This window comes from Vanellus vanellus, assembly GCF_965231255.1.
Source record: "Vanellus vanellus genome assembly, chromosome: 1".
Lineage (NCBI taxonomy): Eukaryota > Metazoa > Chordata > Aves > Charadriiformes > Charadriidae > Vanellus > Vanellus vanellus.
The window spans coordinates 33,253,546-33,270,882 of record NC_138905.1 but is presented as its reverse complement, the minus strand read 5'-3'; the positions used below and the strand labels follow the sequence as shown (position 1 = coordinate 33,270,882).

Sequence of the window (17,337 nt, the reverse complement as noted above, 5' to 3'; positions counted from 1 at the left end):
GTGATTTCTCTTTTACTTTTCTTTGCTTTTTTTCTTTTTCTATTCTGCAGTGCTTTGTGACTTCTTCCATCTTCCTGTAGTTCTCTAAACAATTTGTTTCCAAGGGTGGCTTTCATTAGATGCTGTTGACTGCCATATATGACATTCAGTAGCCCGGCCTGTTTCTTATTCTAACTTGTACTCATATCCCCTTGTTTAATTTGGTTATATGGAATTAAACTTTTGTGTGGAGACTGAAGCAAAGAAGCCTTTATGCCATCTGGTATTTGGTTGCTTTCTGCGTCTGATAATGGGTATACTTCTTTTTTCTATTTCCATGATTAAGTGCTTTCCTTTGGGGCATAAGTAGTGCGTGTTTCAATGTGCTTAGCTTTTTTCTTTTTTTCCTTTCTGTCTTTCTTTAGTGGAAATGTCATCTTTGTTTTTAGTGCCACCAATGGTATTCTTGCTCAGTGATTCTTTTCTAGGGAAAATGATAGCGCTACTGGTATTTTAATAAACACCTAATTAATAATAAGATTAAGTATGTTAAAAAAGAAGTCTAGTTGGTAAGAAGAAAGCTCTTGTATCACCTGTAGAGCGATGAGAAGTTGCATCTTCTGCCCCATGACTTTTTATAACAATTTTTCCTTTACTGTTGTGACAGCCCACTATGCCTGTTCCTGTTTAAAACTCGATACAAGTCTCTACTTTTCATCTTGAAAGTCAGGTTAGGACAGTATGCTTTGCAGAAAATTTTCTTAGAGTATCAAATGATATCTTGTCTTGTTGGCTGATACAGTCAGCTACAAAATACTTTCAAAGTAGGCTAGTGGAACAAAATATTAGGTGTTCATTTTTTATGCCTTCATGCAGTAGCTTATCCTGGTTTAACTAGGACAGAGCGATCCTGAGGATTGTCTGTTCTCTCTGAAGTGCATTCCACTGGTATGTGGTACATTGATGTAGAGCAGGCTTGAACTTGGAGAGTTCAGCTGCAGAATGTTGTTGGTAGGCTTTTGGCTGGCAAACTTTCCATCAGAAGCCAGATCGAAGAGTACAATATACAACCTTGACGTCTGCTACAAGTTTTTTCTTGTTTTCTTAGGAGTTGGGAGGTAGGGAGGAAATGAACAATTGAAAAAATTACCTTTCTAACTTACTGGAAGCTTGGGACTTATCTTTAAACTTTTCCATAATGCTTGAATATACTTTATCTGAACTGCACAGTTCAAATGACAGCACTTCATAGAAAGAAATGTGTGAATGAGTAGGGTTTTTAATATTTACTTTAAAAATAGAATTCCTAACTCTAAAAGCTGAAAAAAGTTGGGTTTGACACATTCAGTGAAAGGAAAGTTGTTTCTTACAGATATCACTGAATTCTGTGATAAGGGTCATAAGCTAGAAGTTCTGTAATTGAATAAGAAGGGGGGAAAAAAGAAGAGGTGAGGGCTGATCATTATGTGGCATTTTTTTTCTATTAGAACACATCTTTTCTGAAGAGCATTATGGAGACTTGATTTTTTTAGGGAAAGTGTGTAGTCTTTTCCCCTACTTAAGGTGGACATCTTTGTGGGGCTGGCTCTGAATGGAGGAAGTTTCTAGAATGCTGCAACCTTCCGGGAAGATTACACCTGCAGCGCAGAACAAATAAGATAGGTCAGAAGCAAGCTCTTTCCTGTTTGGTCACAAAACTACCTGTGCCAAGTATTCACCCTATTTTGTTCAACAATAACTGTGCTGCTGCATCAGTATGAACCTCATGTTTTGCGTGTGTTTTTTTGCATAGGTGCAAGAAGCATCACTATTTCCACAGGAAGGGGACAGAGGAGCAGCCTGGAGGATCCAATCCTTTGTGGGATTGGAAGTTGGGAGAGGTCACTTCCCCATGAATCCCAAGGATCTCTAGGGGTCTAAAAGACTGTAACCACTGCCTTCTCTGCAGACTCCCAAATACTGCCTCCTCAGGGGATGTTGTTAAGGAAATTGAGCTTCTTGACCCCTGCTTATGTGTAGCACATTGTCATCTAGGAAACACAAATTTGTTGATAGCCGTATGTTTCTCAAACAGGATATTTTCAATATAGCTGTCACTTATGCTGAGCGTCGGTGAACCACAGTTTGTGGCATATGGGGAAGAATTTCTAAGTGTGTTGAAGCCTTAAAACTGGTTGTTGGAAAAGTACCATTTGATGGCTGCTTTAAAAACTATCCGTGAAGGTGAATTTGGGCTTTCTAAAGGTCCTGATAAGAATATTTCTTCTTAGGGCAGACTGTTGTGCAGTGTACCAGTTGTCTTCAGGAGACTTGCTGGCCTCATCTGTTAAATGTCATCTGGAAAATAGGGCATTCCCTTTAAGGGAATGATTAAATAGGGACACTGCCTCAAGGGGTAGTTTTCCGCACATTTATACAGTGACTGATAAAACCATATGGGTCTTGTAAGTCTATTCTAATTGAATCAGCTTTTATTGAAAGACAGAATTGCTAGAAATGCACTGAATGGATGAATTCCAAGTAAATGATTCACGCTGTAAAACAGCTAGGAGCATGAAAGCACTGGAAATCAGAGCTGGCTGAAAGTTAGAATTCAAATATACATAGGATGTGTAGAAATTGCATTGTTACTCTGCCATATGCATATGGACTATATTTTGTTTTCCCGTACAGACCACTAGCTCCATTGTTTGCACTGTCATAATTATTCAGTTGTATTATTTGCAGAGGCAGTGTAATGTACTGTTAACACTCTAGGATATGACAGAAAAGATGGTAATGAGAAAAAATAATTTTGGATAACAACGTAAATTATCAATGTTGAAGATGCATTTAATCATGAACTGCTTCAATGTAGAAATAAAGACTAGTTTCTCACAAGATGGCTTTGTGTGGTGATTAGCATGAGCATATTCATGTGACATGGCAAGCTAAATGTAGTTTAATCTGATAGTTTTTAGTCTATGAATAGCTTAATAGAGTACTGATGACTGAGGGAGGCTGAGCTGATCTGTGTCAGAATCCAAAGACTGCTTCTGCTGCTAGTGATTTAATTTAATTGCTAGCAACTATTGTGCTTGCATTACAAGAACTGGTGATAGGAAATATTTTTTGCTTTTCATAATGTGACTTCAGCTGCTAAAAATCAGGAGTAGCATTCTTATGTGAACTGCTAGCTTCTCTGTAGACCATGTTTTGCGAGATCTAATTGGCCACAGTGTTTGCAATACTACTTAGTGTACACAGTGTTCCTGATGCTTTCCCGTTTGCTTTAAATAATGTCACTGATGTGCTCATGCAGAAATGAATCTTTTTTTATTATTATTTTTTTTTTATTTTTTCTTTCTTTGGTATTAGGAGGTAAGTTGTGGTATGGTTGCAGTTGATCACAAAAATCAGCAATGGTAACAGAACAAGTGTTTGTGCTGGGTTTTTAGTGAAGTTGAAAAAGCAGTTTCCTTTGTTCTGGAATATTGTTTCCTCAGTATTTTGGCAAAACCTAGAAGCTCTTGTTGCACAAGGTGCTGCACAAAGAGCTTGTGGAGTAGATGTGATAGTCCATTGAAAGATAAATGTGATTTTAAAAAAGTAAATTTTGCTTATGTATCAACTCTAGAAAAAATAAAATGTTAAGTTAGTTGAAAAATTGCCTGATAGAAGAAAATAAAGTCTCAAAACATTGTAGCTACTAATCTGCAAATATGTGGAAGGATATATTAAAAGCTGGTGTGTGTTTTGTGTGTAGAAATGCATGAGAGTTCTCTCTAATTATTTGGGAAGGAGTGTTTTGCTTTTGACAAAAATAGTCCTCCACTGTTGAAGTTCAAAAAAATATTTCATGCTTTAAATGTTTACTGCCAAACTAGCACTTGAAAAATTCATTGTCTTCTTGAGGCATGAAGAAAGATCAGTAAAAAAGATTGGGAAATTGATAGGGTAAAGATAAGGGATTTTTTTCTTTACTTCTGTACAGCCGGATTACACGTACTTACCCCTTAATGATAGGGATTTCTGCATAAACTGGAATGAATGGGCTAAAATGTAAGACACAAACTTTTGCCTTCTCACTTAAAGTTTAATAAGATTCTGCCATTCGCTATGTGTCAAGTTGACTGTTGACTGCATTATTACATGAGGACAGTTACTGCAATGATTTAATGCATGTATATGTGTCTCAGTTCTATTGATTTCTCTCTAGATTATAAAGAATTTAAGTAAAAATTTCTTGACTCCTTGGAAATTCTTCACCTGTTCATTTGTAAGCCATGATAACAAGATTATGATGCTAAATTAAATTTTGTTCCATTTGTTTTATTTAAAGCTGTCAACACCATTGCAATGTCTGTATAAATATCAACCTCAGCCTTCCAACATTTTTCATGGATTCCTAGGTTGTTTTTTTTGTTTGTTTGCTTTGTTTTCTTTTTTTAAAAGAAATCTCTTTGACATTAAGCTCTTTGCAGGCAGAGGTCACCTTAAAACAAGGAAGACTAGGGAAGCTGTGTATATGTTTAATTTTTCCCTCTGTTTAGGTGAAGTTGCTTACATTTGATATTATTAAAGCCAGTTACAGTGTGCGGTGGGGGGAGAGACTCTGGAAGGGGCATAGATGCAAAAATCACTTGCATTATTGTAACCTGTTTTGCAGCAAAACTTACGCAAAAAAGAGAAAACATGCCCAAGAAACTTAATTACTTGATATTTGTAAAGTAACTTGTTATCAGTATATGGAGGGAGGGATCTAATTGTATTAAAAAGAATTGATGGGAGGAAAGTTTATTTACTTTTTAGTAGCCTCTACTTCAAAGTACTGTATTACTTATTACAGAAACTGAATTCTGAAATATATATATATATATTTTTCATTCATTCATTTCATTTAGACCTTCTGGCATCTAAACCTACATCATCAGTCCATCATGAAAAAGTCACATTCCAAAGCTGCTGGTTGTAACCTGTCCTATGATCTTCAGAGTAAAAACCTGTCTAAGCTCTATCACAAACTTACGGTTAGAACTTTGCATAATTAATGTCTTTTTGAAAACACACAGGAAGCATATCATACTATAATATTGCTACAATATTTAACTGTAGCTGTACCCTGTAATAGTTACTGAAATAAATGCCATAAGAATTGCTCAATATGTTTCATACCTAAGAGAAGATATTCTCCTAATAATATGTGTTACAGAAGTAGTCTTTCACTTACAAAATCTTCTACCTAAAGCACCTTTTCACATCCTTCTTTTTGTCTGCTTGTTTAAAAAGCTGTTTACTGTAAAATCACGCATCTTTCCAGCTGATTCTCTGTATGCATCTCCTTGCTTTGGAGATTAGGAACAACATTTTATTTTTAAATTAATTGCTCTAATTACTGTGTTAAGGTATATTTGAGAATGTAGACCTTAGTAGTTAGACAAACGAGGACATGTTGTGAAGGAGATTTGAGTAGGGACTAGCAAGAATATGATGATTAAGTAGAAAGTATGCAAAGATAAGCTTTTCTTGAGATTTCAGTAATGACTGCGAACTAGAAAAATGGAGATTAGAGCATTACTGTGGATATCAGATTTCTATTAGCTTCTTGAGTCATTAATATTTAGGATAGACGTGAGTAGAAAATGATCTTCAAATAAATTATAAGATATTTAAAGCCTGTACATTTGTATTGGGAAATGGTCCAGTCTAGTAATGAAAGAACAGAGCAGGGTTTAAATGATTTGACTTTGTTCTCAACAAGATTTTAATGAACTTAATTGTATTCTGTTTAGACTTTTGAAAGTCATGTGTGATACATACATCAGCAAAACAAGATTTTTATTTGGGTTTGGTTAAACCTAATCTTATTTTGTCCAGTAGTTCTGTTTAGTTCACAATGGCATATTGTTAATTGAGTTACTTAAAGTGGAATAAACAATACAGTGTTTGAATTTTCTTTCTTGCTCAAGGAGATGAATTATTTAAGAAAAAATGAACAAGTACTTACTCAATATTAACTTTATAGGAGTTTGTCTTTTTGGTTTTGGTGACAGTTCCAAGAAGTGTTGAGCAGGGTGGTCGGTAGGCTTATTAGATGCATGGCTCTGTGGAATGAGCATGTGTGGTTTTTCTTGGTGAGCTGATAGATCAGGTCTTGTACTGTCTTGCAAGTGCCTTCTGAAAACACTTGTGGGAGTGTTGTAAACTATGTCAATTGTTTTTAACGTAGTTTTGCAAAATTTTAGACTAGCCAATACATGAGAGTCTTTACTTTTAACAGCTTTGTGAAATTATCCAGTCAAGTGATATTTATGAAGGGATATTTACAAAACTGTTTGATTAGCTATCCAATGGTAAGATTTGATATAATTTAGATGAAGAGCCAGTCATCATCATCAAGAGGTTGGCTTTGTGTTGTCTGGAGGTAAGGAATATATGATAAGATATAAAAATAAAGAAGCAACAGGGCGATACAGAATATTGAGTAACACAACAGCATACATTTCCAAGTACAAATATCTGAAATATAACCCTATATTCAAGATGCAGTACTAAAATTATGCTATGAATTTTCCAAGAATGTATTGCCTTGTTTGAGGTAAAATACATGTTTGCTGTTAGCAGATGAGTACACACTTTAAAAAATGGTCACTGGAAATGGCCTCTATCCTGTTATTTTCTGCATAAAGGCTGCATCTATAAGGAGAGGACTACATTGAATTAATTCCAAGGTCTGTCCTCCTTTATCGGGATCACTCTTATTTTCAGTGGCAATGCACTACAAAATTCAGACAACTAAAGACTTTCAGTCTACCTCCTGTCACAAGAATTAAATTTACTACCAAATTTTAAAAGAATTCAAGGTTGGAAAAGCTCGGGCATGTTAAATGAAAATCTGAAATCCTTGCTAGATGAGGGAATAGCAAAAGCTGATGGAGGAGAAGTATTGGCATCCTGGGCTGTATTAGAAGGGGGGTGGTTAGCAGATCGAGAGAGGTCCTCCTTCCCCTCTACTCTGCCCTGGTGAGACCGCATCTGGAATATTGTGTCCAGTTCTGGGCCCCTCAGTTCAAGAAGGACAGAGAGCTGCTGGAGAGAGTCCAGCGTAGGGCAACTAAGATGATTAAGGGAGTGGAGCATCTCCCTTATGAGGAAAGACTGAGGGAGCTGGGTCTCTTTAGTTTGGAGAAGAGGAGACTGAGGGGTGATCTTATTAGCGTTTATAAATATATAAAGGGGGAATGTCATGAGGATGGAGCCAGGCTCTTCTCAGTAGCAACCAATGATAGGACAAGGGGTAATGGATTCAAGCTGGAACACAAGAGGTTCCACTTAAATTTGAGAAGAAACTTCTTCTCAGTGAGGGTGACAGAGCACTGGAACAGGCTGCCCAGGGAGGTAAGTTGTGGAGTCTCCTTCTCTGGAGACATTCAAAACTCGCCTGGACGCCTTCCTGTGCAACCTCATCTAGGTGTTCCTGCTCCGACAGGGGGATTGGACTAGATGATCTTTTGAGGTCCCTTCCAATCCCTAGCATACTGTGATACTGTGTGATACTGTGATTAGTACGTGATCAAAATTAGAATTCTATTTGAAAAAATACTCAGTATCTTAACGAAGTCAGCTCAGTCGCACAGCTTGGAAAACACACAGCTCAGAAACACAGAAGCCCCACAGTAGCAGATGAAAAGGAGATAGGCAAGTCTGCAGGGCACTAGGGAGAGAGAGGAATACAATTTTTTTCATTACGATGTAAATCTATGGTAACTTCTAGGTGAACAAAATACACAACTTTTGTACATTTGCTATGAAGTGAGAAATGTTAAAATTTGGTGGAGAGTAGGCTTAGAAGAGTTTGATAGCAACCTCTAAAAGCTTGCATTTCAAAAAGAAGAGATACTCCTTAAAAAGTGAATTGGAGGGAGGACAACAAGGTACAATTAATGTAGAAATTAGTTGTGTCATGGTAACAGTGTTTTTATAACACGGTATGTATTACTGTGAATTGTATGTTGTTTTCAGATATCCAGCAATTTGATCAGTCTTCTAGGCAGCGTAAACTTATATTTGATGTATTTGAATCTTCTAGTATGGTCAAATACCTTAAAAATCAAATGTTTAACATATTGGGGATAGTATAGAAGAGTGTATCATTTTGGGCAAAACGAATATTTTAAGTATGAATACTAGTGGATATGGTGGGTTTGCAAAAAACATAGGAAGAGTGATTTATCTTTGAAGTATCATATAATTACTTGACTAACAGGTCAACCTCTGGGGAAGGTGCTAGTTCTGAATTTGAGAAGAATGTGTTAAATGCTTTCCTTGCATTTGGCAGTAATTTTGAAGTGTCCTAAAATTGTATAGCTGTTTGAGTTACAGTAATATAACATGTTCCTGTGCATCACCTCATTGTCAGAACTACCTGCAGGAAGGTTCCACAGTAACGTTGTTTTCTGTCCAAAGTTACTGAGCCATTTGCAGTGGCTTAAGAGCACACATAGCTGATTACAGCGTATCAACTTATCTATGATATTTTATATTCCTATAGATCCATGGGACACATTTTATATGGAAGTCAGGGGACAACAGAGCTGTCAAAGGAAGAAGCAAGCAGTGTAATTATAGGTAAATGAAAGAAAGGTTTCTGTAATTAAAGTAAGGATGAGTGCTTGAACAAAAATTTCTAGCTATGAAAGTAGAAACCAGCTGAATTTCGGCATGACTTAAAGTAGAAGTTGCATAAGCTTGCATATAAGATAAGATAGGATAATCATAGAATCATAGAATGGTTTAGGTTGGAAGGGACCTTAAAGATCTAGTTCCAAATCCCCTTGCCGTGGGCAGGGACACCTTCCACTAGACCAGGTTGCTCAAAGCCCCATCCAGCCTTGTCTTGAGCACTTCCAGGGATGGGGCATCAAAAACTTCCCTGGGCAACCTGTTCCAGTGCCTCACCACCCTCATGGTGAAAAAAATTGTTCCTGATATCTAATCTAAATCTACGCTCTTCCAGTTTGAAGCCATTACCGCTTGTCCTATCACTACATGCCCTTGTAAAAAGTCCCTCCCCAACTAAAGGGGTATTAATCAGATAAAAATGGAGGCATTGCCATGACGATACTGTAGTAGTCATATTTCTTTGTGACTGTCAGAAGTGTGTGACTTTGGGAAGGTTGCTTTTTAAGCAGTTGTCCTTCATAAGTAGTAAACAAAGAAGAAGGTGGGATACAGGAAAACTAGCAGTGGTTTGAGCAACTGACTGACTGTCTCTGATGCCTAGTGATGCCTAGTTCTAGGTATTTTTTCCTAGAAACTGACTGAGCTTGTTCTCTTATGCTTTCCCTAAAGATACCTAATTTGGAATGCCTGACTTTGATTTTAGAGTTTCTGCTACCTTAGTCAGAAGTGTGACAAGCATTCTGGATTTAATCCATAGGCCATCAGCATACACTGTGTTTATAATGCAGCTTTTGGAATAAACTCCAAGACTTTCCCATAAAAAAAACTCTGTGTGGAGTTTGTAAAGGCCAAAGCATTTTTTTTTTTTTGGTACTGATCCTATTCTTTAGCAATCAGCTTTGCAAATTTGACCAGACATGACTTGTATAAATGGATTAGGTACTGCTTGTAAGGCCTTTTGGCAATACCGAGTTTTATAATTCTTGAAAAACCACGGAGAGTGAAATTCAGGGCACTGATTGACTAGATTACTGGTTTCCAAAGAATGAGTTCTGCCATGCCTTGCTGGTGGGACAGAACAGATTGCAGAAGTGTGAATGAAGCCGATCTTCAAAAACATGCTGGACTCATTACCTGAGTCCTGTGCAGTGAGGGCCTTCAAGCAATAAGGATTACAAGATTTGGGAACTTCCATTAATTTGGAAGCATTTAATCAGTCCTCCTGAATCACGTGAAAGGGAAGAATATTTTGTATTTAAACAATAATGTGAATTTTTCATTTTTGAGGAAAGGATTCCGCGACCAAGGGCAAGACAAAATCAGTGAGGTTTCTGTTCTGGATATTTCTAACCTCTCTTTCTTGAGGGATGAATCTGCTGTCTTGAACAAAAGGTCAGCGTCTCCCTGCAGGGAAGAGAAGTTTAGATAAATGGTACTGCTTAAGGCTTAGGGGTGCCTTTGAATAAAACCTCTTTAAGTCTCTGAAACCTGGTGGTTTGTGGTTTATTGTGGGGGGTTTTTTTTGTTAGGTTGGGTTTTTTTTTGGTTAAGAAGTGATGTTCTTTTACAGTGGAGGAAAGGAAAATATTCATGTGCAAAGTTGAAATTATGGAATGTATGGGATACCGTCTAAAGATTCTGCCTAAAAGCAGGTGAAGAATTTTGAAAAAATACCACAGGCTTTCTTTTGCTCAGGAGCTGGTCTTTTCTGGGAATGAAAATATGATAGGAGATAAGATATTGCTGATCAGCCTGAAAGCTGAAACTGTTCTGATGAATATATGATTTTTGGTATATTATAGTTACCTGTTTTGTTTGATAGTATGAACATCTTACCTGTTTCATTGAATCCTTCTGTCATTCAAAAGGTAGCTTCTTAGTACCTGGAAGAGAAATTTGAATCCATGAACCAAAAATAGATCAATACCACATTGGACAGCTATGACGTACCATCCTTCTGCAGGAATGTTTCACAGGCGATTTCTTCCTGATTCTTAGGATAGGGCAAGATGTTTATAATTTAATGGGAAACCAGGTAGTAAGATGAATTTGAAAACAGAATTGTCTCAGCTCATTGATAGGTAAGTAAAACTGGACTGGATTATTGCTCTAGTTATTGGAGGAAAAGTGTGGCAAATAAAGTCCCTTGAGCTCAATAGCAGATGTAAATATCTGGCTTAACATGTATTCTAAAAGTCTTTGTATATGTTGCATGTGGCACTTGCTTTACAAAATAGATAATTTGCCACTCCAGAGAGGATAAGCCTCCAGCAAGGGGTTTTTGTCTGCATTGATACCAGGAGGTGGACTTGAGAGGAAGAAAGGGAAGGAAAGGATCATATTTGAATGGAAGCTCTGCTTGGCAGATATTATTCCAGATCCAGGTCATCTGTTGAAGACCATCTTTCAGCCTGATTAAAAGCTGAGGTGACAGTGTTTCCTTAATTTAGACTCGTTCTGTTAAGATTGGAAAATCATAATTTTAATACTTTTGCGGTAGTAAAACACACAAAGCAGAGGAGAATGAGCTTCAAGAAAGAGTGTGCCTTTGAGTATGTCTCCTTCAGAATATCTGAACTTTGTAAACTGTGCATTATAGATGACAATACACTTTCCCCACAACAGGTTGAAAAGATCTATATATTCAACAATGAGATTTAATTTTTAGAGCTGGTTTGACAGATAAGTGGCTCAAGTCTGCCAGAATTTGAGCTTATACTCTTAGTAGTGCAGGAAACATTAGACTGCTTTATGGACTTGTGATGGCTGTAGAAGCAGCACTGTGCAAATGTAGTTGTGCTCTGTATAAATTAAATAAATTCAGCCAGACCCCAAGATGCCTCAGCATTAAGCCAGTTCGGTTGTCTGCATGTTTGATGCACAACTCGGGCAACTGAGAGTTTACTGTGCTTCTGCTCCATTTGTTGACTATTAGTATTGTACATAGATTTTGGTTTTTTGTTTCTATTTTCAAAATGGACCCATTTTGGTGTAATGAGACCAAGTTATTCACCGTATCAAATTGGTCAAAATTCTTTTTACATAGATTATTGGTGAATACCAGGTGAGGGAAACTAAGGAAGCACGCACTGGTGTGAGATGTTCAAATTGATTTATGAGCAGGAAGGTACTGTTTGAGCTCTGGGAGAGGGCAATAGCCTGGAGCAAAAGTTCCAGATATCATTTGGTCTAGTGCACTGCGTGTATTCTTGAATGAGTATTTTTCATCTTTAGGCATGTAAATTGCTATGCTATGAAGCTTTTTTTTTTTTTTTTTTAAGAATGCCAACAAGGAAAACTAGTCCATCCTTCTCAGTATTAAATATTAGCTCCCTTTGAGAGCATCAGGGCTGAATGAGTTTCTGCACACAAAACCTAAATAGACAAGTCTCTGCAGCCTCTGTAAATATACCCTCTAAACCAGCAGCTAGATAAAATGAAGTCATATCCTGCAACAAGAATAGAGTTAAAATTATAACATCCTTGTTGTTTATCATTAATGGAAATTGTAGAGAAGACAAAAAAATGTATCCTTGAATGTTTATATTACTGTCTGTTGGCTTTTTAAAAACCAAAAATGTTAGTTTTCCTTATTTTTGAAGGAGATTATGAAGTGTGTGAGTATTTGTATGCAGGATCTTGAAAGCAACATTGGAATTAGATAATTAATAAAACCATAATGGATGAAGTTGGAGTGGAAATGTAGGTAGAAGTATGGCTGATGTTAACTTGGAAGAAAAATAACACTGGCTGAAAAGGAAAACTAAGTGATAGAGAAGGAGAGGCATAATATTCGGACGTGTATTGTTTAGTGATCTCTTGGAAGCTCACTAAATCAGTTTGTTGGTACAGCTGCAGTGCTTAGGGCCTAAACCATAAAATTCACCTTCGTTGGAAAGAATTGATAGCTTGTATCTTTTGCAGTAGTGTATGCCTCTCTTGATTAGTGTTCCACTTAAAATGACTGAAGTGAAATTATTAGATAAAAATGCAAAGTTCTGAGGGGCTGTCTGAGCAATATGTATTGTATTTATGAACGTTTCTGCCTGTAGTTCTGGATTGTTCAGTTGTAAAGTCACTCCCAGTGGTAGAGGCAAAAATGCTTGTAATCGTAATGCAGAAGTTCATAGAGTTTCTTTCTAAACACCACTTAGCTTCAGTGATCAAAAAAGAAATTACCGTAAATATATTGATGAAATAAAAGGTGGCGTTAGCATTGTCTGTGTCACCTTAATCTGTAGCAGCCTGTTGCAAGGAATTTTTAAATAACTGGTTATTTAAATAACCAGTAATTTAAAATACTGTATTTTGGCAAATCATCAAAATCAATTTCCTGTTACAGGAATAGCTTTTCTTACATTTATCTTCTCTGCAAGAAAGCCTTCTCTGTATGAATTCCTTCATGCTTGAATGACATGATTCAGCTACCGCTAAATCATGAACAATTCTATCAGGTTAAAGCTTCATGAGTGGTAGTTATCTCCTGAAGCCTGCATGGCTTGCAAAGTGCTTGGTTGCAGTTCAGTAGCCCATTTTGAGTACCTGGAAAAAAAAAATTGAACGCTTGAAAGACACTCTTAGTATTGAAAGATGTGATTTTTTTTTTCTCAATTTTTTAATATAAAAACATTGAATGCCTCATTTAAGAAATCTGGAAGTGACAAAGCAGACAATAAATTTTGGAACATAGATATAGCTGTTCGACAGCTATAGAAATAATTGACAACAAAAAGATGGATGTTTAATTGGGAAGAATTAAGTAACTGAGTGGAATTCCTGGTCACAGTGAAACCACATAGAACCTCTTGATTCATTTTTAGTGCATTTTCTCAAACATGATTTCTCAGTGTGTTTGTTTTTTGTCTTAGCTGACTTCTGTTCCTTGTGGCAAAGATATTTTTTGTCAGTCTCATTTGTTTTATGGTACTGGAAAAAGAAGTTCTAAACCTAGGACTTGGTTCTAAGCTTAATTTCCCAGTTGTACTCTAATAGAAATTATCTAGTTTGCCCTCAGAAACTGAAATTGTTGTAAATTGAGAACTCTTAATATAGTTGGCTAAGGTTTTTTTTTTTTTCCCCTACTCTGTGCCTTTTTAACAAATTTCCATGATTGTGATGTTGTCCGCAGCCCTGGGCAATAATTAATTCTGTGTTGAGAAGTTCACTACTGTCTTTATTTCATAAGTAACATGTCAGATTATTCTCTCAGGTCACTATGTAGTAATAATGGAATTGTACTTGGCCGTCACAAGGAATATTAACTCCCTGTATTCCTATTTCCCAGAACAATCTTCAATTCAAGACAGATGATCAGTTTTGTTTATGTATCACAGGTGTTTTCCACCTGAAATGATAAGTTTGTGCATCAGTTACACCTTGATTCTTCTTGCTTTGTTATGAACTACTATGACAAATGGTTGAAACAGTTCTGAGGCAAGTTTTCTTAAAAATGTCCTATATAAACTGTTAATGTAAACAATTGTAGTCTATTGTGGCATTTCGGTGTTTTTGGACTCTGCTGTGTGTTTTCCAAGGTCCTAGTTGCAATGCTGACCTGAAAAGCATGTAGTTATGTATTTGCCAGTTGATACAACCTGGGTAGTTTTCATTAAGTGATCCGTTGCTGATCTTCGTCTCTTCATGAGTTAGCATGGGCTTAGTTTATGAGTGGGTATGTGGTAGTCTAGTTCTTACCCCAAAGTTCTATTGTGTTGACATTTTTAATAGTCTTTATTTTTACTTTAATTCATAAGAACTTGCTGTGAAGACTCATGAAATCTCAGCTGGTTTATATTAGCTGCCTTTCCACACTTTATTGAGTCTTGTAACTTGGCTTTCACTTTGTAATGTGAACTTTTGCAATCATTACTGAAAATATAACTTGCTAATGGGAGCTGCCTTTATTTTCTGTTTTTGTTATTTTCCTTGTCACTTCACCTAAGCAAGAAGTGCCAGTAGTGTGATCCTGTGGGCTGGGATAAATAAATATGTGTAAAAGCTGATAGCTTCTGTTGCTTTAATAACGGCTTTGTATTTTCAGAGTATCACAGTGCATATAATTTGTGCTTTTTCTATTTTAAAAAAAGCCAACAACACAACACAACTAACAAAACCCAAGAGCTTGGCAGGGTAAACATTCTTTTGGAGAAGAAATTTGCATCCTCAAAGTCTTAATAGAATCACAGAACCTTCCTTTTTATATGTCATGACTTCAAACTTCTTAATTCCAAAATCTCAAAATAAAGAAATGGCTTTGCATTGGAAAGAGTAAAATGTTTCATTTCACATTAGAATCCTTGTGTTCCAATACAAAATAAAATAAAATAAAACTGAAGCGATTTCAAAATAGTATTTCAGAAAATTTAAAAATAATACATTGTTTAAATTCTTTTGCCTGCTGTTCCTCTTCTCACACTGGTTTTAACTTTGGATCCAAACTTGAAAGTGCAACCTGCGCTGTATATACTGCTGGAATGTGGTTGGAAGATTCTGTTGCCAACTTTTAAATTGTATCTATGTTCTGACAGCTATATCCTACTATTATTAGTGCAGTATATTTTTTTTCCAGTTAACAACTTGGTAGTAGATACACAACTTAGGAGGATTTGACATTGCTTTCAATAAATTTGTTTGAGCTGAAAACACTTAAGTTTTACTCTGTAAGGCTAACAGTGGCTTTAGCTCTGCTACCTAAAAGGTCAGCTTTTTCCTATTTGTGATGTGGATTGTATACTTCAGTATTGCAGTACACTCACAATAGACCCTGTCATCATTTGAGGGGGCTGGAATTGGATGGTAGAATATTCCCTCTGGAAGCTTCATCTTTTGGAGTTCACTCCGTGTAAGCCTCTGACTGAATATGACAAGTGGGAGAAGAGGGGACACTGCAAAGTTTTGCCTCTAAATCCTTATAAAAATAAATAAATAAAAAAATCTCATTTGTTGATAATGCAAGTGAAACAAGACTGTAATGGGTTTAAATTTGATATGCTATTTTAATGAAGTATAAGCAGCAAGGTAAGTTTTTGCAGTATTTCTTTTTATAGTGATTGCAGTGAATCTACACTGAAGTATATAGAATTTCAGACTTGTTGTAAATTCTACGCATTATGCGTGTCTATATGTTGTCCCAAATCTGGGTTCATTACCTGGTGTGCAAGCCAATAACACTCAGAGCAGAGGTATTTCCAAGTTTATTCCATTAATGCGCAGAAATGGGGTGCTCATCCCAAAACAGGAGCACGCCTTAGTTCCAAAAATCTCCACTTTTATACATTGATTATTACATGTTCAAACAATTAATATGTATTCATTATTATTCTCTTTAACGATTGGTCAAGATTTCTTCGCTTCCCATGTAAATTAGTGTGCAGACTCTGTCGTCTTCTTCCAGTGTTCTCTTTTGAGTAGGTGGTATCATTTGGGTAAGTGGTCAATGAGTTGGTGGTCGTGATCTTCCCCTGCCAGAATTACCTTTTACCTACTTCTCCTCTGATCTTGGGAGTTCCAAGTGGTTTCCTCAGTTTGCTGACCGGGCCTACAGTTCATCACTCTCTTGACAGGATACCCTCCTTATCAACAATGCTACGTTGTGTGGTGGTTAGTTCCTTTATTGAATCGTAGATAAATCATGTCTCATTGCTATTTATCTATTTTAATATTAGGTAAATTAAATCGGGTTGGGGCAGTATAGAGGACTTGAGCAGCAGAAGGTTTCCTTGGTTGCTTCAATTAAATTTTACATTTCATTTTCCTGGTTAATGTCAATTTTACTACAGCAGATATATATATGTGCACACAGGAAACCTCGACCTGTCTCTCAGCTGGTTGCACAACAGGTTCCTCAGCAATTTGTGCCCCCTACACAATCAAAGAAAGAGAAAAAAGACAAAGTAGAAAAGGAAAAAAGTGAAAAGGAAACAACAAGCAAAAAGAACAGTCATAAGAAAACCAGGTAAGAATTTCAGTAACTTTTGCGATATTGGTAAAACATAATTTAAAAAAGAAAATAGGAAAATGTTCTGCAATTTTACTGCTTTGTAAGTGCTGTGGCAAACTCTTTCAACAACAAGGCTAAATATTTGTGCGTGAAGTTTTATTGGTTTAGGATGCCTATTAAATGTGAAGAAAACCTGCAGTTTGTAATTTCGACCAGAAGATGGAGACCAGCTGAATATAGAGAGAGTGGCTTGTATTTTTTGTTAAGGGTTACAGGTGTATTTCTCACACCACACAAAACTGTAGATAGGCAAACGGATGATACAAATCTCTGAAAAGAGAGGGGACAGGAGTGACTAGTTTTCATGCAAAATAATAGGAGAGAGAGGGAACCAGTACCGGACTGCAGAAGTGTGGGAAAGTAGCATGGTTATTGCCATCCTTGCAGAACTGGAATAAACTTTGAAGAGCTGGACTAGGATATAAATTAATGCGACAGGATAAGGCATATATATTACCTAGCGATAAAAATCTCTGTGCTACATCTGGGGTGCTGAAGGAAACCTTGGACTCTTAGAACTGAGAACATGAAATATTACAGTACAGACAAGCAGTGGTAAAAGCCTTGATCTTTCTGTAAGACCAGGTAGAGGGAAGGTGCAAACAGCAAAACAAAAGCGGCAAGCTTAACACAAGTATAAAATTATTGTGGCAAGAATGCTGTGCTAAAAAGCTCAGAAGTGTACAAGATCTGTAGTC

At 36.6% G+C, this 17,337-nt stretch overlaps 1 protein-coding gene across 1 annotated transcript in view; it reads left to right on the top strand.

The window, feature by feature from the left end:
* The window catches only part of YAF2 (YY1 associated factor 2), a 29,699-nt gene that overhangs the window by 8,701 nt on the left and 3,661 nt on the right, over window positions 1-17,337 (top strand). Inside the window, exon 3 of the mRNA XM_082497223.1 lies at window positions 16,442-16,594. Coding sequence (XP_082353349.1) covers window positions 16,442-16,594 — 153 coding nt within the window. The remainder of the gene's footprint in view (window positions 1-16,441; window positions 16,595-17,337) is intronic.